General features: G+C 51.7%; 7 protein-coding genes across 7 annotated transcripts; 4 read left to right on the forward strand and 3 right to left on the reverse strand.

The window, feature by feature from the left end:
- The first annotated feature begins 59 nt into the window (after positions 1-59).
- Positions 60-1,219, forward strand: BP01DRAFT_357752 (2-phosphoglycolate phosphatase). The gene is made up of 4 exons (XM_025575270.1): positions 60-159; positions 237-258; positions 331-399; positions 453-1,219. The coding sequence occupies exons 1-4, from the start codon at positions 97-99 to the stop codon at positions 1,205-1,207; spliced, it is 909 nt and encodes a 302-aa protein (XP_025430419.1). The 5' UTR covers positions 60-96; the 3' UTR covers positions 1,208-1,219.
- A 2,119-nt stretch (positions 1,220-3,338) lies between these two features.
- Positions 3,339-4,854, forward strand: BP01DRAFT_424209 (GNAT family N-acetyltransferase; the record flags this gene model as incomplete). Its single annotated transcript, XM_025579676.1, has 8 exons — positions 3,339-3,851; positions 3,961-4,187; positions 4,255-4,299; positions 4,447-4,454; positions 4,491-4,501; positions 4,638-4,681; positions 4,741-4,744; positions 4,823-4,854. Exons 1-8 carry the CDS (start codon positions 3,395-3,397, stop codon positions 4,852-4,854), a joined length of 828 nt encoding a protein of 275 aa, XP_025430420.1. The 5' UTR covers positions 3,339-3,394.
- Positions 4,855-6,940: 2,086 nt separating this feature from the next.
- Positions 6,941-7,627, forward strand: BP01DRAFT_366572 (uncharacterized protein; the record flags this gene model as incomplete). The annotated part of the gene is made up of 4 exons (XM_025576410.1): positions 6,941-7,194; positions 7,260-7,321; positions 7,374-7,473; positions 7,528-7,627. 4 exons carry the CDS (start codon positions 6,941-6,943, stop codon positions 7,625-7,627), a joined length of 516 nt encoding a protein of 171 aa, XP_025430421.1.
- Positions 7,628-7,777: 150 nt separating this feature from the next.
- BP01DRAFT_83164 (PaaI family thioesterase) lies at positions 7,778-8,689 on the reverse strand. Its single transcript, XM_025580148.1, has 2 exons — positions 7,986-8,689; positions 7,778-7,920 (listed from the first exon to the last, which is right to left on the reverse strand). Exons 1-2 carry the CDS (start codon positions 8,577-8,579, stop codon positions 7,888-7,890), a joined length of 627 nt encoding a protein of 208 aa, XP_025430422.1. The 5' UTR covers positions 8,580-8,689; the 3' UTR covers positions 7,778-7,887.
- Positions 8,690-9,621: 932 nt separating this feature from the next.
- On the forward strand, positions 9,622-12,659 carry BP01DRAFT_342803 (glycoside hydrolase family 92 protein; the record flags this gene model as incomplete). Its single annotated transcript, XM_025573494.1, has 7 exons — positions 9,622-10,069; positions 10,135-10,778; positions 10,824-11,146; positions 11,191-11,330; positions 11,376-11,824; positions 11,890-11,990; positions 12,053-12,659. The coding sequence occupies exons 1-7, from the start codon at positions 9,913-9,915 to the stop codon at positions 12,657-12,659; spliced, it is 2,421 nt and encodes an 806-aa protein (XP_025430423.1). The 5' UTR covers positions 9,622-9,912.
- A 323-nt stretch (positions 12,660-12,982) lies between these two features.
- On the reverse strand, positions 12,983-15,681 carry BP01DRAFT_357755 (putative neutral amino acid permease). The gene is made up of 6 exons (XM_025575271.1): positions 15,399-15,681; positions 15,020-15,339; positions 14,813-14,955; positions 14,635-14,761; positions 13,656-14,579; positions 12,983-13,515 (listed from the first exon to the last, which is right to left on the reverse strand). The coding sequence occupies exons 2-6, from the start codon at positions 15,221-15,223 to the stop codon at positions 13,435-13,437; spliced, it is 1,479 nt and encodes a 492-aa protein (XP_025430424.1). The 5' UTR covers positions 15,224-15,339; positions 15,399-15,681; the 3' UTR covers positions 12,983-13,434.
- Positions 15,682-16,865: 1,184 nt separating this feature from the next.
- On the reverse strand, positions 16,866-20,540 carry BP01DRAFT_321389 (RNA-binding ribosome biosynthesis protein MAK21). The gene is made up of 4 exons (XM_025572727.1): positions 19,661-20,540; positions 18,486-19,612; positions 17,895-18,435; positions 16,866-17,842 (listed from the first exon to the last, which is right to left on the reverse strand). The coding sequence occupies exons 1-4, from the start codon at positions 20,504-20,506 to the stop codon at positions 16,943-16,945; spliced, it is 3,414 nt and encodes a 1,137-aa protein (XP_025430425.1). The 5' UTR covers positions 20,507-20,540; the 3' UTR covers positions 16,866-16,942.
- Positions 20,541-20,758: the final 218 nt, after the last annotated feature.

The raw sequence follows: 20,758 nt of genomic DNA on the forward strand, positions 1-20,758 counted from the left end.
TTCAGACAGGCCTACACAATCACCTCTTTCTACTTCATCTGAGTCTAAAGTCTAGCTCTAGCAACCTAGCATCTCAGGATCTGAACCACACCTACAATGCGTCCTGTATCTTTAAGCGGAGATCACATACAAATACAAGCGTTCCTTGATCGATATGATGTGAGATTTTCTCTCCCCTTTCGTTCCCACCGCTAAGAAGAAGCTTGAAAGGAGGTTCGAGCTGAACATCAGGCCAGACATTTCTTCTCGATTGTGACGGTAATTTGAACTCACATAAGTGTTTATCAGGCTTGTTTATCTGGCAAGCACGCACGGTCTGATATCCCGTAGGTGTCATATGGTCAGGCGAGGAGCTACTCCCGGGTGCTGCGGAGGCGATCAACTCTTTACGCAAGCAAGGTGATATCTTTCAAATCTCATTCTATGAAGCATTGTCATTCTTATGTCTCCAGGTAAAACGGTCATCTTCATTACCAACAACTCGACCGAGTCGCGTGCAAGTTTCTGCCGACGATTTGAAAAGTTCGGAATACCCGTCCACATAGACGACGTCTTTACCTCGGCGTATATTACCGCCAGCTATCTCTCCCAAGATCAGCGACTTGCCCCTCCGCGCGATGAAGTCTTTATTCTCGGAAGTGAGGGCATTGAGAACGAACTCAGCGCTGCGGACATCAAGCACCTTGGGGGAACCGACCCAGCATTCCAGCGCGACATAACCCTCGAAGACTTCAAGGACCTTGCTGCTACTTCCACATTATCGAGCAGCGTTGGCGCTGTCGTGGTGGGAGTGGATCTACAACTGAACTATCTCAAGCTCTGCCAAGCAGTGACGTACATCCGCAACGGGGCAACATTCCTAGCTACCAACACGGATGCCACGTTTCCGATCTTTGGCACCGTCTTCCCCGCCGCCGGCTCTGTTGCCGCCGCTGTCTCCCGCGCTTCTGATACGCAGCCGCTGCTGATGGGCAAGCCAGGGCCTCACATGATGGATGCAATCTTGACGCGCCATGAAGACCTAGACAGGAGCCCCACCTGCGTGGTGGGCGATGGGCTTGACACAGATATCAAGTTTGGTGTAGAGCAGATGCTAGGCACACTGCTTGTTCTGACGGGTGTTTCGTCGCGCCAGGACATGGAATGTACCGACCCCAAATATGCACCAGAGGCATTTGTGGAACAGCTTGCAGATTTGGTTCTTTGATCTCGCGATGGGATGTGTTACATAGAAGTTCTGTGAATAACTTGCCACCAATAGCCTTGCTTGAGTGTATGCTGCCATGCGTGAGTGCTGTTAGACACGCCGAGAGCTCGTGGTTGCTAGTCCCCTGAATAACCGTTTCATAGAGCTCGCTGGGCAATGCCCCTAAATGATCACTCGAGGACCCTACAATAGGGTCTAATAGCACAGGCTTGGTCAGCCGCCTTGACAACCTGCTCCCATACTCTTCTCTCCTCATGATCATCCTGGCTCTCGGCTGCCGCGCCTGTGCTCGCTTGTATCAGAGGAGTAGAGTGGTCCTGGTACTTCTTTCCTCACCTGTGCCACTTTTCTTCTTTTGTCACTTTGTCCTGAGGAGACCTTACCGTGCGTCGCTGTTTCCGATTTCTAAACAATCGGGCCAGCCGCTGGGAACTGGTCCGAAAAGCCTGTCCATCCTGTCCATAGCATGAATCCAGCCATGGATGTGCGGGCTGGTGGCCCCATTAGAGCAGCTCCTTGAGTCCAAGAACGACTCCACGCTCGCAAAGGGCACTTCTCATGCAGGCGCGCGCATACTGGAGCAGCGGACATCCAAAGAAGATGCCATTGACCGTCTGGTTCACTTGATCACAATTACATCTTGCGAGCATGTGCTCGTCGATGCGGTGTAAGCAAGTTACAAGACTAATCCTTGTAATGCAAAACAATATCAGAATAGATGCTATAGCCTTCTGTAGGTTAGACAAGTAATCCAGGTTTATGCTCGGTAGCTCGATCAAGCGATTCATCATCCGGTTTATTCTCTCTGTGACCCAACAATTCTGCCGCTTAGCATTGGCCTCGCGGTAAAAACGTCGTTAAGCCGCAGCTGCGAGCCAGACATAACGACTCTTAGGGTTCTATAGTCCATGCGGTTCCTGGGCTGCCTCCTAGCATGTTGTCAGACGAGTTCATTGCTACCTACTTCTGATGAGCCGCAGGCTATCTGAACTGCCTTTGGATACTGTACACTGCATACTATTCTATCATATCAAGTATTGATTCCAGGTAGACGTGTCTTAATGGCATCCGTGGCGGGCGGAGCGCTTTAATGCTGCCTGGCTGTCAGTGAATAATCACCCGTTTTCCGCTAGCGTTACCCATGGTGCTGTGCTTTTCAGAGGTAGATTTAGTACCATATCATCATCGTCAAGCTTCAGATCCTACCTTGTAAACAATCTATTGATTCTGACTTGTCCATGGGCATGGTAGTTCTAGAAACCAACGCTTGCGCGTCCGATCCTCCCTTCGGTCCCGATGCCGTCGGTATAGGTATTTCAAGGTCTCTCTCTGGGTCTGTAGATAGAACGTGTTTATGAATTGTCAGTCCTTTATTTATGCTCGAATGGCCACCACGAGTGGCGCTTGCTGGCTCCTGGCGAATGTTTTCGAACTCTCCCAGTTCGTCACAAAAAAGGCTCCACGAGAGTTGTGGACACCTCTCCTGGGAATACGCTTCGATGGGAGATTTCTTTTTTCCGGTGGGGGGGGGGGGGGGGGGGGAAGTAAATGAAAAAAATAGTCAATTAATCTCCTGCGTTCTCGGATCAATTTGATGGGTCATCTCAGTGTGTACGCTACTCATCTTGTAATGCTCTGCTTTAGTAAAATCGTTCGCATTGAACTTGGGTTGCGGGCCTTTGCTTCAATGATTGGTAACTACCAACCAGCACCAGCAACAGTACTTTTGACTACCGCACCGCGCCGAAGCGCATACACGCGGGTTCATATCCAGATCGCATCGCCCTCTCCCTCTTGTTCTTTCTATTGTCTATCCAGAATCATCAATATCAATATTCAGATCAAGACAGAGTGTCATAGCATCTACCCAGGATTACTCAGGTATCAACAGAAGTAGTACCAAGGTACTATATACCACAGTACCGTACAGTATCACCCAAGCGAGACTAATTGTACAGGTCCTTCCAACTTAATTGAGAAGTCTCACCGCTCACACCGCTCCATGACTCATCGTCATTGACCACAAGCAGTGAATAAGTTGTATGATTCATCCAATCTACCCCAGACTACAGAGTACTCCGTAGGTACTCCATACACTACGACGGAGTACATAAGGTATTCAACTTGCCCACCCATCACACTCAGTTCCCCACCCCAACCCTACTTACAGTACAACCGCCCCCCAAAATGCCACCAGCCCCATCATCATCATCATCATCATCATCATCTATATCTTTACAAATCACTTACGCCCACCCTTCCGACCTCCCCACCCTCATCCGCACCGAAATCCGCTCCTTCCCCTCCTCCAACTACATGCGCAGCACCTACAAGCACTGCGCTCCGCCCGCCATCCACACCTTCAAAACCGTCTCCGCCCTAGACTACTTCGCCAACCCGGAATGCCATATGCTCGCGGGCATCGACGCGCGCACCGGCGAGACGATCGCCTACAGCCGCTGGCATATCCCCGCGGTTTACGGGTATGAACGCGCCGTGGATACAACGTTGAGTGCCGAGGCGGAAGCCCAGAGACGGGATGCCTGGGCATATGCCCCGCCGTTGTTGAACCGGGGGACGTATGCGTTTTATGAGGAGATGGTGGAAAGGAGTCGGAGGGGGTTTTTGCAAGAAAGTGATTTTGGTAGGTTTAGCCCTTTTTTGTGTGTGTGTGTGTGTGTGTGTAATCGATATGGGGGGTTTGTTTTTTTCAGGTTCTGGGGGTTTGTGTTGACTTTTCGGGGTGTGTGCAGTGCTGGAGATGCTCTGTGTTTTGCCCGAGTATCAGCGGATGGGGGTCGGAAGGAAGTTGCTGCAGTGGGGGATTGAGAAGGCGGATGCTTGTCATGCGAGGATCTATCTGGAGGCGACGATGGAGGGGGTGCCGGCGTATTTGAAGTATGGGTGGGAGGTGGTGGAGGAGATCCGGCTGGATTATACGGAGCGTGGGGGGGTGGGGAGTCAGAGCTTTGCTTTGATGGTTAGAAAGCCGAGGGGGACTACCGGGGCCCACTAGTTTAGTTCCTATACAGTTACCAACTACGTAGAGTAACACTCATCCGCGCGGGGCGGGTCCCGCAATGGCCCCATCTGTGTGTGTTGAAATTAGTTCTAATTTTCGAGATTATTCCTTACTTGGACTGACTAGTATATGTTTTCCTGTTGGTGATTTAGCGCTAGACAGGTGGTAACTATACTATAGTAGTCTGAGTAGAATAACTTATATAACTACTAAGTAGTATATATAGTATAACTAAGACTGATGATGATGATGGCAACTTAGTTACTATTTGAGTGGGTCATAGATACCACATTCTTAGACAATAACCCTACTTACTAGCTATCAGTAGTGATAATATGTTCCTTTTCATCTAGCAGCAAGTAGTTCCATATTATAATAGTAAACTTACAACAGTGACTCCCTTGATAGACAATTACTGCAGCAGTTGGGATATTACAGGAGTCCAGAATTCAGTATGTGCAGGGTGATCACTATACACTTCTGTACTACTGTATAAACTACTACTCAAAAGTCCAGTAAGTTACTACCCACTCTAGTTTGGCTCAACATACACTAACTCCACTAGCTAATCTCGTAGCTATCATAGCTTATAGCCGGATTTTGGGTGGGATGGATAAGGAGATAAATGCAGTCGTGAAGAGGATTATAGCGGATGGGGTGTATATACGTGACTTTACTGGACTACATTATATTTCTGGAGGGAAATATGGGGTTGATGGCCATGGGAGCTGGTTCTTTCATGATAGAACTCGATTACCTTATTGTTCATCTTGCTTAGAAAGGGAAAGGGAACACAACTGTCTTGGTACAGAGCGGACTGGGTATTGGGATGAGATGGCTGTCCCGGTCTTTACGATCGCTTTCCAGACTTACATAATAAAATAATATATCTGATATGTATATTCCTAATCAGAAATATTTATAACGACCACCAATTCAATTCAAGTTCTATTAACCTCGGAGGGCCCTGGCCGCGAGGGGGATTTATGAACGACTTGGATCTCAGGAGGTGGGCCGCGTGATGCAGAAGCTGGAGCGGTATGGCGGTGCTGGTCAGTATACGACTTAATTTATGATGAGAGATGTGCCTCATTCAAGAAGGTCTGTGGTTCGTTAACAATGACATTCAACGGCTTGAAACACGGAGGATAAAGTGGGGAGAGCACGACATGACAGGAGTTTTGCGTTGAAACTTGTTCGAATTCAACATCTTCTCACGTTCGAGTAGCAAAGAAATAATGATAGCCACCTCGTCCCTTGTGATGGGTAGTGGGAATAAATATAATAGGTGGTTACTGAGGAATCATGCTGAGTTGGACAGGGCAAGTCATGGACCATGTAACATATCCTGCACATGACCATAGTAACAGTAGACATGGGAAGGCTCCTGACGAGACCCATGTAGATGGAGATAAGCTAATGGAATGATCTTGCTTATCTCTTCTATGGTAGACCTTATCGAGATATAGGGAACCTGGAAATAGACTGCGTGTATTGCTTGTCCTGGTCTTCGGCTGATTGCGAGCCATCCATAAGCCAGGACCTCGTATCAGTAAATCTCACCTGGCAACCACGTGGTCAGATACGGGCAGTGGGCGATTTTCACCGAAAACACGAGATCTGCTGACCTGGAACCTGCGTGATGCGGTGTGCGACTAACGTGCGCAGGGCTAACGTACCTGCCTCGGGGTCAGGCCGGACACAATCCAGGGAGAAATGGAGAATTGTCCAAGCCCTAACTAACCACCTTCGTATGGTAGGAAAAGTACTCTGCTTCACTTAGTGCTCATTCTCCCGAGATCTGTCTTATGAGTGTGAAGTTGTAGACTGATGAGGATGATATTCTATTTAAAACTCAGTCAGTACCGGCACTGGTTTGCTGCTGATATAGTTTCTGTAGCTGAAGTTCCTGGTTTTGATTTTACTCCATGAACACGAACTGCACGATGGATATCGGTATCGTTGGTGTCGGTATAGCAGGCCTGTATCTGGCTCTCTGTCTTCAGAGCCATGGCCATCGGACCACCGTCTTCGAGCGCAAAGTCGCATCGGAGGCAGACTATTCACTCACTGGTTCGATGAGGACGTATAATTCGAAGCTGGAGCCATGAGAATACCCCGCTCCACGCTGCACGCCAATGTCTTCCACTTATTCGTTACCTCAATGCGAAGGGCGAAGAACACGATAAAATCGAGCTCATCCTCTACATACTGGAGCATCGTAACAATGTCGCATTTATTCGGTGCGGCTGATCGGTCTTGAGAACATCATCATCAATGTAAGAGGAGAACGAATCATTGAGCAACCCGACGGACGAGTAAATCTACGCGCGCCGGGGCTCCACGGCGGCACTTTCATTAAGGCCGTCCTAGCCATTCCCCCAGCGGCGCTGCACTGAATCCACGAGCGTCCGACATGGTCCCTGAGGAAAGAGCATTCCATCCGGAGCATGCATTTCGAGACTCTATACAAACTCGGTTTGCACTTCCGCACCCAATTCTGGGAGCAGACGCCATCGCCGTGTTTTGGGGGCCAGAGCGCTACGGATCTGCGCTTTCGCTAGATTGTCTATCCATCGAACGACCTGAATAGTCTTGGCGCTGGGGTCCTTCTGCTCTGCTGTTGGATGAATGACGCGTATCGCATGCAGTCCATGCCCCGAGACCAACGCATCAGCTCCTCCCTCCATAACCTCCAGCGGCTTGACGACATGGTGGACATCAATGGCCAGTACTTCGAGGCTTTTGATATCTGCTGGAGCCAAGAGTATGCGACTGGGATGCCATGTTCCTTTCGGCCACTTCACACGGTCCATGTCGCGAAGCAAACTGAGGGTAACATTTATTTTGCTGGGGAGCATTTGAGCCGACATCATACTCGGACTGCAGACGCAATTGACTCGGCCATCCAAGTGATGATGCAAATTCAGGGCGAGAAAGAAATCCAAGCACTTGGCAGTGAGGAGTACGTCCCACCCGCCCCGAAGGTCGATCATTCGTTGCGGGCACATATGTGATGCATCATCACAGTAACCTCGAGTGTATCGTCAACTGCTCAGTTGGACTTCTTTCTCTTTGGAAGTGTGGAGGTGGTGGGTTCGAGGCTAGTAAAGAAGGAAGCCTGAGGCTACTTTTTCTATACAGACAGGGCGGTGAGCGACGCGACCAATGGGGGCATCGGCACCTCTCACTGCACTCAAGTTATCATCTGCTTCAATAGAACTTGCCCTACACTTTCGAGGAGGTATTTGCAAATAGAGAACTTAAGCAAATCAATGGTAACGTGATTATTTCATAGTGTGCAGAAATTTGCGGAAGGGCTGAGCACTGTGAAGAAAGAGGGGACACAGGTTGTATCTCGTTCTGCCGACAATGGTGTACTGTTGGACACAGGCTGAATGCTAGGTATGGAAATGGGTAGCTTAACTGGCTATGCATTGAGCATGTTCACAACCAAACAAGACTGGCCACTTCCGCAACGTGCCAAACGAAATCATATACATACGCAATGTTCTGAAGAGGGAATCCGAAATCTCATAGAAACAGAAGATATCGTCTATACGCTTGAAAAAAAATCTAATCATGTTCTTTCCAATGCCTTCTATGGGCTTGTAAAGATGAGTTTGCAAATCCGAATAACACGCATCGATCTAACAATCTAACCGGTGATGTTGTACAAACCGGACAAAGCCTGAGGGACAGTTAGCATCCACTAGTCCCATATAGACTGTACCTCGGGAACGAGAGCAAACTTACCGCAGCCTGCTTAGGCTCAATAAAGAGCGCCTTCGCCTCTACTAGGACTGCCGGCTCCTTGCCATCTTCGGGTAGCGTCTCAATCCGCGCCTCCACCCAGGCCTTGCGGCCCTCTACCTTGACCGTTTCTGCCCGCAGCGCGACGTAGTTGCCTGCCATTGCGGGAAGGCGGTAGTCCAGGTTCAGGTTGGCGGTGACACCGACGCGGTTGGGCAGCGCGGGAAAACAGCAGCGTCCCATTGCCTCGTCCAGCAGCGTTGCCAGGAGCCCCCCGTGCACAATTCCCGGGTGTCCACAGAGGCTGGGACCCAGGTAGAGTATAGAAACCAAGCTCTTTCCGCCATCCTCGCAGAACACCAACGGCGGGACGACAATCTTGTCTGGCCCGGCCAGCGTACCGCCCGTGAGACTACGCTCGCGCATCTGCGCCGGCATCTTGAGGTGTGGACGGGACTCGGTGAAAGCAGGATCCTCCCGCAATGAAACGGCTAATGGGTGATTGCGAATGTAGTCGTCCACTTGTTTGGTGAACTCGTCACCAGGGATGAAAGCGGAGAGGGTCTCCTCATCGGTGCTTAGCTTAAGCGTCATCATGCGTGCAGTGATATCGAAGGTCGAGTATAATCCTCCGGCAAGGAAGGCGAAGAAGGCAAGGGATGTGAAACCGAGAACTCGGCGTAGTCGGGATCGAGGAGGGGGAGGGTTGGCTGTTTGGTCGGCTGTTTAATCACCAGAGAGAGTGTAAGGTTAACTTGACGTTTCTTTCCAGTTAGTCGCATTCAAACAGGAAACAGACCTGTGAAAGAATATGTCCGATGCGCTGGATTTTGGACAGAGAAAATGCGACGCGATCGCAGAGCTGTTCGATCGAAAGTTGTTGCAGGCAGACGAGAAGAAGACAAACAGCGAAGACGCTGGACACTGCTGGCGATCACAGTGGATCCCAAGCGAACTGTTGGGAGCTGCGGCATGGCGGCGAGACTCTGCGAAAGGCGGCGCGGACAGGGGCGACGGAGAAAGGGGAAGCGGATGGTCTGGGAAAGAAAGCCGCAACGGAGCCTTGGGACCGAACCAAGAACTCAATTACTGGATTGCTGAAGACTATCGTGAAAGTTGCGGATCCATCGCGAGCCAGAGAGAAAGTGGAACTGGAAGACAGAGGGAGACCCGCCAGAAGGTCTCCAAAACCTCCGCCCGCCCGTCCTGCTGATTGGTGCGGCGCAGCAGGAGCCGAGGCTCATGGCCATCGGAGGGATGATATAATCGCAACATCTTTTGGGAACGTTGAGGAATTTGCTCTGGACGATTGGGTATGGGGAATTGTGGTCTAGAAATAGTGGGAGTAGCGAAGAGTATAAGAATCTAAGAACAGCTGAGGTGAAGTTGTGGTCACAAAAAGGGAAATGTTTAGTTGTTTTGCAATCAAAGTCACTGGACCGCGGCTTGTCTGTAGTACAGCATGTACAACCCACACAATCTTTCCCTTTTCTTGTAGCACCAAATCAGTGATTTTCTCAAGCTTGGACTTCATCAACTTCCTGTGATTACTTGTCAATGGATTGTACAACCTACCCTCACATTAGTTCTCAATGGACTGGTCAATATCTCAAATACACTATCTTAATTAATGCTACCCTCCAATAACAATGAGCCTGGAGTGCTCCCTTCCCTGCAGGTTTGTGATGAGAGGCATTGCCTGCACAATCACAAAAGCTCCACCAGTGCAATGAAGCTACAATGGTTACATCGCATCTCCAGCTCTGTCGACGCTGGCAGGGGCACTACGCTAAGCACGCAACTTGCTTAATTGAGCTTTCCTTGTGGCAGGGGCAGTCATGGCGCCCCTTGACAGGCCGCACCTGCATTCCAGAACGATTGTTCCCCTCAGCTTCTAGTCTGCCCTTTCGCGCTTCCTATCTCTCGTTTCATGCTTCTGATCCCCTTTGAAATGGCCTTTTGGAGCTCTATCTCGCTCCTTTGGGCCCTGCCTCTCGTTCTGGCCTCGTCTGACCCTCTCTCTGAAGTGACTGGTGACTATGATGTTCTCCAATATGTCAATCCGCTCATTGGGAGCGCCAATGGAGGTATGTGGTCATTTTTCTCGACTTTTTGTCCGGTGTTCGGGTGATCTGACGGGTTTCAACTGTAGGAAATGTTTTCGCTGGTGCGACAATTCCCTATGGTATGGCTAAAGCCGTAGCCGATACCGATTCGCAGAACAATCAAGGAGGCTTTGCGTTCGACGGCAGTCGTATCACCGGCTTTTCCAGTCTGCACGATTCTGGCACCGGCGGCCAGCCCTCTCTTGGGAACTTTCCTCTTTTCCCATACACAAGCTGTCAAAATGACGATGTCAATGGCTGCCTGTATCCCAAGAAGGAGCGAAAGACAAGCTACGACCCTGCTTCGGTTCATTCCAGCCCGGGATATTTTGGTTTGACTATGAGCTCTGGGATCCAGGTCGATATGACGGCAACCCACCATACGTCTTTATTCCGGTTCCGCTTCCCCGTCAATGCGTCGTCGAGTCCTCTTATCTTGCTGGATCTTTCCGACTTGTCCGACACCCGCCAGGACAACGGGTCTATCTCCGTCGATGCCAAAACAGGACGCATGACTGGCCACGCGCGATTCTTGCCAAGCTTTGGAAGTGGTTCCTACGTGCCGTACTTTTGTGCTGATTACCAGAGCACGTCCGAGATTAGAGACACCGGGATCTTTGTGGATGCGCGAGCCAGTACGGAAGTTAAGACCCTCACGATATCGCGCAGCATAAACGGCTACCCCCTGCCGGTTGGTAGTTTCTGCCATTCTTGAGTCGTGAGCTGACCACCATAGGGCGGTGCCTTTATACGCTTTCGTCCCGCATCCGAAAACACGATTCAAGCCCGCGTGGGTCTAAGCTTCATCAGCAGCGAAAAGGCTTGTCAGAATGCGGAGGCCGAACTTGCCGACTTTGATTTCAATAAGACTCATGCGGCAGCGGTCAAGTTATGGACCGAGAAGATGGCGCCGATTCGGGTATCTAGGAACGGGGTAAACTCAACGACCTTGACCAATTTCTACAGTGGGATCTACCGGACGATGGTCAATCCGCAAGATTACACGGGAGAGAATCCGTTGTGGGAGAGCAAGGAGCCATACTTTGACTCATTCTATTGGTAAGTAAAATAATGCGGTTCCTTGGCCTCTCTAACGTATGCAGCCTCTGGGATTCCTTTCGGTCCCAGCTCCCATTCCTGACGATCTTCGATCCTGCCTCGGTAACCCGGATGGTTCGCTCTCTGATTGATACCCAAAGACATCTCGGATGGCTACCTGACTGCCGCATGTCTCTTTGTAAAGGTAGGTGCTGCAGCACGAGTCATGATTGATGCTGATAGAGCGCAGGGTTCACGCAGGGCGGCTCAAACGCGGATGTCGTGCTGGCAGATGCATATGTCAAGAATCTCACCGATGGGATTGACTGGGAAGCTGGGTATGCAGCAGTGCAGAAGGATGCCGAAGAGGAGCCGTTCGACTGGTCCAACGAGGGCCGGGGAGGATTGCAGAGCTGGAAGGCACTAAACTACATTCCCGTGGAGGACTTTGACTTCATTGGCTTTGGGACGCTGACACGCAGCATATCCCGCACGCTAGAGTATGCCTACAACGACTTCACCATTGCTCAGATGGCCCGAGGGTTGGGCAAGACGAGCGATGCGGAGAAATACGAGAGCACCGCGAAGTATTGGCAGAACCTCTTCCGCGCAGACCAGACCTCATTCCTCAACGGCACAAATACAGGTTTCACGGGCTTTTTCCAGCCGAAATACCTGAATGGCACATGGGGATATCAGGTTCGTCTTCCACCTGCACACTGCCAGACTATTGTTTCAGCGTAGTAGACTAACTTCTAGCTCAGGATCCTCTAACATGTTCCAACATCGACACAAGCGGACGATCCTGCTCTCTGCAGAACAACGCCGCGGAAACCTTTGAATCTAGCATCTGGGAATATCAATTGTAAGCTCTCCTCCTTTTTGCTGCGGCTGCTTGACGGACGCCCCCCCAATAACAATCAATAGCTTCGTTCCTCACGACATGTCCACCCTCGTCACCCTCCTCGGCGGGCCAGATCGCTTTACTGCTCGCCTCGACTACCTCCACGACCGCGGCATCACATACATCGGCAACGAACCCGCCTTCCTCACTGTCTTCCAGTACCACTACGCCGGCCGGCCCGGTAAATCCACCCAGCGCGCCCACGCCTACATCCCTGCGTTCTTCAACCCCACGCCCACCGGCCTCCCCGGCAACGACGATTCGGGTGCCATGGGTTCCTTCGTCGCCATGACCATGATGGGTTTGTTCCCCAACCCCGGCCAAAACGTGTATCTGATCACTGCGCCGTTCTTCGAGAGCGTCAACATCACGTCTCCGGGTACGCGGAAAACGGCCCGCGTGCGCACGATCGGTTTTGATCCAAGCTACCAGGCTGTGTTCATCCAGTCGGCGACGTTGGATGGACAGCCGTACAACAAGAGCTACGTGGGTCATGATTTCTTTACAGAGGGGAGGGAGTTGGTGTTGTGGTTGGGGAGGAATGAGAGTTCGTGGGGAACGGGGGCCGGGGATCTGCCGCCGAGTTTGGGGACGGAGGGAGACGCGACGTTGAATTTTCGGGGGGTTTAAAATTCTGGGTGTCTGGCTGGGTGGTAGATTTTGTGGAAAGTAGGTTTGGAGTAGAATGCGGTAGAAGTGTCACTGTCTGGTGTATTGTGTGTAGCCATGGAGCGACAGTGTCATGATTGTCCAATCGTCCTTGAGTGTGATAGCTAAGTAGCTACCACTATCTGTATCATGTCTCAGAATGGGTACATTCTGCTCACTCACACCATGTGACTCTTCACTGGCAGCATTTCGACTACTGCGAATCATCGAACTGATCAAACACAGCCATCATAAATTTGTTCATCACGAGTAAAGCATCGCATTAAATCATACTGCAATTTCCCCTACTATCAGAGGATCACTCATCCCTGTCCACCATGCATACTTACATACATACATACATACCCGCCACCCTATGCCAGAAAGACCATACAGACAGGCCCAAGCCCAAACCATAACTCGAAATCCCAAAAAAAGCCAGACCCCAACCCTAGCCCAAAACTCGAATGCAGATACAAAGAAGGAGAAAGAAAAGAAAAAAAAAAGAAGTCCATCGTTTCTCTTTCTCATCTCCTTTGACCGGGATCAGAAAGGGGACCGATAGCGTGATTGTTTCAGGGAATAACCAACCCATATATATTTACATCGAAGAATTAACAAGAACCAAAGTGGAGAGAGAGAGAGGGAGAGGTGGGGACCCATGGTCTGAAGTAAGAACTTTTATAATAGTTGAAAGGAAGCTGGTAGAGGTCCGCGAGTTCGTGCCCTGCTTTTGCTACTGGGAGGTCGTATCTTCTTATAGTCCTGTGTTGGCACATGAGAATGGGCTTCCGACTGTTCCTTCTCGGTAGCTGATGATGACGCTTTCAATGGAGGCCTGTTTTCATTATTAGCATTCGGCCTTGTTAGGAATTGGGAAGGGGGAATATTGGATTGATTCATGGGGTAATGGGAAGAGGCAATTGTGTGGTGTTGATATGGAGCTCCGGAAATACGGAGAGGGGAACGGAAACCTACATAAGTGCCAGGTCCCAAAAAGAACAAGCCTGCGATAATCAACCCCACATTCACGATGAATCCCAGCCAGCCTCTCCACCCCCGGTTCTTGTAGAACTCCGGTCCGTAGTCCTCACGGCGCATGCGCAGGTACGCCGTGCCCCAGAAAATGAAGCCGAAGAACGAATCGAACAGGGCACTCATGATGGACTCGAGGTCGGAGAAGAAAGGGATGACTTCGGCGATGATGAAGGCGGCGATCCACAGGACACATAAAATCCCGGCCCAGGCAGCCCAGCCGACGACGGTGTGGTTGCCCTTGTGGCGGGTGCCGTCGAAGAGGCGGAAGAAGAGGAAGCGGGCGGACACCGACGCGTACAACACACCCAAGAAAATCAGCGTGGGGATCATGAAGGAAAAGGAGATCTTCTTGTAGGTCTCGTCGCCGATTGAGCCAAAGGCGGGCGAGGTGATGTACTGATTTCCGGTGTAGGCGTAGACAATAGCGCCAACGAGCGAGAAAACGATGACCTCGGCGATGGTGACGGCGGTGACGGACTTCCAGAAGTCCTTGGGCTCGTGCATTTCGGCGATGAAGCTCGGGAGGGTGATCTGCCCGATGAAGGTATAGCTAATGTTGAGGAAGGCGCTGACGCCCGAAACGAAGGTGGTTCCGGCGACGGGAACGGCCGTCACGATGGGGTCGCCTTGGGCGGGAGTGTAGCCGGCTGGGTGGTCCTCGATGGCGGAGAAGATGAGAGCAAGCATGACGGAGATGAAGGTGGTGATTGCGGAGAGGGTTGCTACTCTGGATAGGGCGCTGAAGGTCCGCGGGAGGGAGCAAAAGAATGAGATGACCGCCGTCACAAGGGAGAAGATGATTGTACAGGTGGCGTGGCCGGTGATCGTGTTGAGATATTCTGCGCCAACAAGGCAGTGAAGGCCCTACCATTGGTTAGATCTAGGGCCAATTGCCGTCCGAGTAGGAGTTGTCATCTACCTGAATGAATGTGTTGTTCAGCAGGAACATGAAAGCCGTCAGGTACCAGACCACCTTGGAGTCCCAAAAGATCATCTGTCCTATGTCGCAGACATCCCGTACGTGCGGATGCCGTAGACAAAAACGCCTGACATGTGTGAGCGTGAGTCTGCGGCGTGGTTGCATTTAGGGCACGTACCAGATGATCAATGAAGTATACAGAACAGTCATGGCAATCACCACCGTCAGGATAAGTCCGGGCACTAGCCCCAGGACAGAGTATGACCAGGGGAACGACATGATCGCCAGACAGATGTATTCAGAGAAGAGCAGCGCTGCCGTCTGAAGGTCGGTCTCAGGTTAGCCCATGCGCTGACATCGTAGGGATCGCTTTACGGCCACATACCTTCTGCCAGCTACACGTGCGATATTTGATCGAGTTCTCTGCTTCCAATTGAATTTGTCTGTCCACTTCCCCTTCGGAGTCCGAGCTCGACCCAGGCTGATATTTCTGATTCTCGAGGTCGGAATGCTTCATCTCGTCGGTAAGAGTGTTGTGATCGGGGACGGACGAGCGGCCCGTGGGCCTAGGGACGGTGGACTCCGCCATTTGATGGAGCGGACGAGCCGCTGGTGGAGGGAGCGAGCAAGGATGGAAGCTGAAAAGATGAGAGAGACCTTCGGAGGCATGTACTGCGCTTGAGGGAACAGGATGAGGCTGATATCCTGAGGTGGAGGGGATGTTAATTGCGGATCGGCAGGCGGAGAGGATGTGGGATGCTTACCTTAAATAAGAGGAATGGCTTGACGGACTTACGGACCAACTGACTGACTGACTGATTGACACTCAATGGGAAGAGGACTTCCTTTTCCAAGGACTGAACGTCAGGGAGGTGTTGTCTGATGGGACTGTGGGAAGAGAGAATTGCGCAGGAAGGATGGACGAGCAGCGCAGGTGAAATTTTACCACCAACGGATAGATCGACTAAGAAGAGGAGGAAGGCGGATCAGTCCTCAGATTGAGACATGAATTGGCCCGAAGGACTAAGGCAGAGGAATTTCCCTGCCAGTCATTGGGAGTTGAAAGACTGGTTGCAATCTCCAATTAGGCGAATTTCCCCAGCGCGTTTTTTTTTTTTTTTTTTTGTTTTCGACGGACTCGGAAGTTCTGCTTTCATAGTCTTAGTACGGAGGACTTTTTGATAAGATGTGAGATGACGTCGCAGTCTAACCCGGCGGATCAACACCGACAAAGGATTGCAAGGATTGCATAGGAAGCTGCGAATTAGGCTCCATGAATGAAAATGGTGGCTGCGAGTCTGAGTTTGAATCAGAATATTGTGATACATGCTGGCATTAATTGCGAATTGTGCTTGAACGTTTAGTTGTGTTGGTGTCTTTGCTTCAAAGGCTCAGACAGGTTCTCCCCGCCGCATTCGGCAAATCCCCGCTCCACCGCCATGGCGGAGAGACCCGATGGCTTTTCTCTGCCCCGCATTCGGCGCCCTGACATTCCACCGCAATGCAATCCTTGTGGATGCCACTCCTCCTGATATTGGAGCAACTTCACGCTCGCTATCTCTTCTATCGAAATAGCATCCCATTAATACCGACATCGTCTATACGAAAAGTCACATCATGCGACACCACAGCCCTTTTCACACAGGATTCAGATCCCAGTCAATAGTGGATCCAATTCAGAAAGGAAAAGAAAAAAAGAAAAAAGAAAAAAAAAAATCTCTGCTGACCAGGGCTGCATCAAAGAGCACAACCGAACACAAAAGTAGGAAGAGGGGCCAGCGGGAACAAGTGGGAGCGTCGAATTAACCTCCAGCACGCCTATGCGCTAGTTGATGGCGTGCTTCCAAGGATATTCCTCTCATTCACTCAGTGTTATTCGTCCCTCCAAAGCCGATCCACGTGTACCTTGTTTCGTTCCCCCTGCGTTTCCACTGGGCAGTGGGTGGCGCATCCATACTGAGGCACACTCGCTGAGTCTCTCACAAATTCTCAATTCATTCAACTGTGGCTGACGGTGATGATGTCATCAAGTCCCGACTGACCGGACGGGCAGCGCCACAATTTACCAACTACTTGCTAGTGGCTGGAACTGGCTGGCGGGTCTGCAGTTCTAGACTTGCGAGTATACTCTGTACCTCTGTACCTCTGTTCATATGATTGCTGTTTACTACTGGTGGATCCATCCATCTCCTACTTGCCATGTGCTTGCCATGTGAAAATGTGAGAAAAAAAAAAAAGAGAAATACGACAGAGCTTTTGTGGTATCTGCAAATGCGATTGACAAAGTACAGCAACATCAAAATAAGAATCACATCCCCTCGTCCTCCCCGGCCAGCAGGGCCGCATAATCCTCCACCGACGCAAAGGTAGGCAGGTGCTTGAGCTTGCGCCGCTTTTTGCGCCCACTGTCCTTGTCCTTCTCGTCCTTCTCCTTGGACGCCGTGGGCAGGTGAGCGTCGAGCTCCACGTCCGACGGCAGCTCCTCGTCGCTGTCGATGAACGCCTCCTCGTCCGAGACGTCCATGTCGAACGCATCCTCGTCGTCCGACGGCTCCGCTTCTGCCTTGGCCTTCTTCGTCTTCTTGGTCGGCGCGGGGACTTCGTCGATGTCCTCCATCTCCTCGTCGGAGTCGAGGTTAATCTCCACTTCGTCGTCCCCACCGGCTTCGTCGTCGTCGCTCTGATCGTAGGCAGATTCCAGGTCATCCAGGTCCAAATCGTCGTCGTCGCTAAGACCGGCTTCCAGCTCGGGGCGGGAGTCCACCAGGGCCTTCCAGATCTCGGATTCGGCCTCGCTGATCTCGCCGTCCTCATCCTCAGCACCTGCAGCGTTGGCGGCCTTCTTCTTACGGGCCTGGTCCTTCTCCTGGCCCTTGCCGACCCGGTTGAAGTACTCGTGGAAGAAGACATCCTCGGCCGCCACATCTTCCGCCTTCTTCTTCCAGAAGGCTTCCGAGTTGAGCTGCAACTGCGGGCCAGTCTTGACAGCAGCAACGAGGCGGTCCTTAGCGTCGCTGCCAGCAAGAGGCTGCATAATCGAGGCTCCGCGGGTGGTCGCCGCCGCCTTAGGAGTGCGGTAGACGAAGCGGTCAAGGAAGTGGGTGAGAGTGTGGATAGTCAAGTCGGGCTGGCCGCTCATTGTTTGGTGGTCAAGGAGATGAGCCGCGTTGACTGAGACCGAGGGATGGAAGTGAGACAAAAAGGGCAGCTAGAAATTGAGAGTCAGTAACTGTAAAAAACTAGCAGATGAGTAAACATACAAGTTCCCAGAGACACGTCCGGTCGGCGTTGCTGTGCTCGGGGTCCCGTTTGCGGGGATCATAACGGGTCGAGGGCTTCTCGGGGGTTGTCTTCTCCGGCTGCTCCTGGGGCTCGTCGTCTTCATCGGGAACGTCTCGGAAGACTTCCTCCTCATCTTCGTCGTTAAGCTCAGGCTGGTCAAACAAGGCTTTGAGGTCAGGGAACGTCTTCTCCAGCTCGCGGATCAAGTAGAAGACACCGCAAATGAATGCGGGCTGGTGCATCCCGAGAATCTGGAGGAGACGCTTGACAAAGGCTTTAACACGGCGGGTGTTCAAGTCATTCTTGAGAGACTTGAAGAGAAGGTTGAGGTACAGGGATTGCTTGGAGGACGTCGCGAGTCGAGGGTCGAGCAGAGACTCGTACAAAGTGCGGTAGAAGCGATCCGCACCGACTTGGTGAGAGGCCGTCAATTGCTGGATCAACATGAGGGCCTGGATACTAGTGTTGAAGTTGGATGAGTGCGTGATGCGGAAGAGAGTACCGATGTGCTTGGACAGGCTGGTTGATGCGTTAGCGTCGTCATGAAGTACGGAGAAGAAATTACATACCGTTCACTGTCGGAGCTGGTAAAGGGATAAGCTCGGTTCACACCAGTCAAGACTGCAGATGTCAACTTATCCTGCATCTCTTCGGTTTGCGCTTGGCCTTTGTCGTCGTCCTTGCCCTTGCCCTTGCCCTTGCTCTTGTTTCCGAACTTGCCATTCTTCTTACCCTTGTGGCCCTTGCCCGTTTCTTCCTTAGCAGGTTTCAGCAGAGACACGAAGAGGGCGAAGTAGATGTCGAGCAATTTCTCGCCGACCTTCTCCTCCTTGAGACTAAGGACCGTCTGGTTCAGTGTGATGATGGCGTAGTATTTGGCGTGCTGGCTCTGACCAGGTCGGAAGAGGACTTCCTCAACAGCGGAGATGATCGTGGGCTTCATCATAGGGTGTGCTTGTTCGAGTTGCAATAGCAGGTAAGAGGCTCGCGAAGCGATCTTCTTGGAAGTATCACCAAGCTTGTTCACCAAGAGGCGCAAAAGGTTCGTCTCCTGCTCAGGCTTCTCCTTCAACAGTTCGTAGACATAACTGACAGCGCGAGAGCGGGAGAAATCAATCTCGTCGTTGCACCAGACTTCAAGAATCTTCAAAACCTCGAAATATTGGTCCTTGAGGAAATGCTCGTAGGCCCAGACGATCAGATGGCTGTTCTGGAGACCGTTAGGCAGAGCGTCTCCCTCGGACCACCGGTTGCTCACACCCTGCAATGCAGCCACAAGCGAAGGCTGGTTGGCGAAGGCCCGAAGTCTGCGGTCGCTGGGCAGAATGGTACCCTGGGCGAACATATCCTTAAGAGACCGGAGGACTTCAACAGCCTGAGCACGACTGCGCTTCTTGCCCAGCGCAATCAGGTTCTCCAAAGCCTTGGTGTTGTGGAGGGGCGATTCTTGTACGGCAAGCGTCAAGGCGGAAATCTTATCGCTGAGCGTACCGGTGGACATGATGGTAGTGTAGAACTTGTGGGATGATGAAGCGGACGCCGCCTGTGCGTCAGCGTACTCTTTAGCCTCCTTCTCGAGCAGCGAAATGGCATGGTTGTGGAATCGCTCGATCAGGTGGCGCGGAACAGGGTTCGATTCCTTCTTCGCGATGGTGGGAAGTTCGATCATGTACCAGTCGGATCTAGGGGGAACGGACTAGCTAGGTCAGTATGTTGTGCCGGCATCATACATGACTTGACTCACCAATTTGGAGAATTCCTTGGGAAAGATGTTTTCAGGAGCGGCCTGCTTAGCGGCTTTCTCCTTTTTGTCCTCCTTCGGGGCCGGAGCAGGAGGCTCATCTTCTGAAGCCTCTTCTTCCGCATCGTCTTCGTCCTCATCTACCAGTTCCTCCTCGTCGTCAACCTCAGCATCGTCCTCCATGTCACCTGTCTCGTCCTCATTGTCGTCCTCTTCGGCGTCCTCTTCCTCCTCTTCGACTTCCTCGTCTTCGAGGTCATCAGGAACGACCTGACCGGCGGCAGCGAGCATGCTAGCAAGCTCCTTTCTCAGGGAGTCCTCCTCAGACTTGCCCTTGGATTTCTTCCCGGTGGTATTCTCGACCTCGGACTCGGAATCAACACCAGCCAGAAGGTCCAAGTCCTCTTCCGTACCTCCAAGAGCCAAGATCTCCTGCCGCAGAACATCATCATTATCTTCCTTGCCCTTTGGCTTTTCCTTGCCGATACCCTTCGTCTCGCCCGCGGCAATCACATCACCATTGCGATCCCGCTTCGTGCCCTTGTTGTTCTTATCGTTCCCGGCAGCCGGCTTCGATTCAGCTTTCGATGCGACCTCCTGATTCTTCTTAGGAGTATCAGCTGGCGCGGACTTCCCTTTGCCATTCTTCGACTTCTGCTTTGCGTTGTTCTGATCCTTTAAGCGCTGTTCGATCTTCTGTCGCAAGCCGGCGAAAGCACTCTCCTCCAACTGAGGAAGAGCCTCGGCGGCGACAGCGGCAGCGCTGGTATTTTTGGGAAGGGCAACACCACCTTCAGGGACGACGGTGTTCGCTCCAGAAGCAAAGCCTTTACCCTTGCCTTTAGCCATAATGACAGGGTTGAGATTGAAAGGGCCAAAGTGCTTGCTTGCTTCTTCCTTCAACTTTTTTCTGCCGCCCAAAAAATTATGGGGGTCCCGCTTCATGCCAGGCCGCCGGAGAAACAGCGGGCCGAAGGGGGCGGCAGTCCGTTGTTGATGGCCTTGTGGCCTGACAATTGGCCATTGATTTGGGTTTAGTGGCTGGGCCGATAAGGCCGGTCTTCTTCTTCTTGGGGGAGAGATGCGAATATCTCCCTCCGT

Source organism: Aspergillus saccharolyticus (genome assembly GCF_003184585.1).
Source record: "Aspergillus saccharolyticus JOP 1030-1 unplaced genomic scaffold BP01scaffold_20, whole genome shotgun sequence".
In the NCBI taxonomy this organism is placed as follows: domain Eukaryota; kingdom Fungi; phylum Ascomycota; class Eurotiomycetes; order Eurotiales; family Aspergillaceae; genus Aspergillus; species Aspergillus saccharolyticus.

Coding starts and splice junctions, on each gene's coding strand:
- BP01DRAFT_357752 (XM_025575270.1), top strand. CDS start 97: ATGCGTCCTGTATCTTTAAGCGGAGATCACATACAAATACAAGCGTTC. Junction 259..330: donor ATTTCTTCTCGATTGTGACG/GTAATTTGAACT, acceptor GATATCCCGTAG/GTGTCATATGGTCAGGCGAG. Junction 400..452: donor CAACTCTTTACGCAAGCAAG/GTGATATCTTTC, acceptor TTATGTCTCCAG/GTAAAACGGTCATCTTCATT.
- BP01DRAFT_83164 (XM_025580148.1), bottom strand. CDS start 8,579: ATGATGACGCTTAAGCTAAGCACCGATGAGGAGACCCTCTCCGCTTTC. Junction 7,921..7,985: donor TTGAGCCTAAGCAGGCTGCG/GTAAGTTTGCTC, acceptor ACTGTCCCTCAG/GCTTTGTCCGGTTTGTACAA.
- BP01DRAFT_357755 (XM_025575271.1), bottom strand. CDS start 15,223: ATGGCGGAGTCCACCGTCCCTAGGCCCACGGGCCGCTCGTCCGTCCCC. Junction 14,762..14,812: donor TATACTTCATTGATCATCTG/GTACGTGCCCTA, acceptor CACACATGTCAG/GCGTTTTTGTCTACGGCATC. Junction 13,516..13,655: donor TTTTGGGACCTGGCACTTAT/GTAGGTTTCCGT, acceptor TAATGAAAACAG/GCCTCCATTGAAAGCGTCAT.
- BP01DRAFT_321389 (XM_025572727.1), bottom strand. CDS start 20,506: ATGGCTAAAGGCAAGGGTAAAGGCTTTGCTTCTGGAGCGAACACCGTC. Junction 18,436..18,485: donor ACCAGCTCCGACAGTGAACG/GTATGTAATTTC, acceptor CGCATCAACCAG/CCTGTCCAAGCACATCGGTA. Junction 17,843..17,894: donor GGACGTGTCTCTGGGAACTT/GTATGTTTACTC, acceptor CTCAATTTCTAG/CTGCCCTTTTTGTCTCACTT.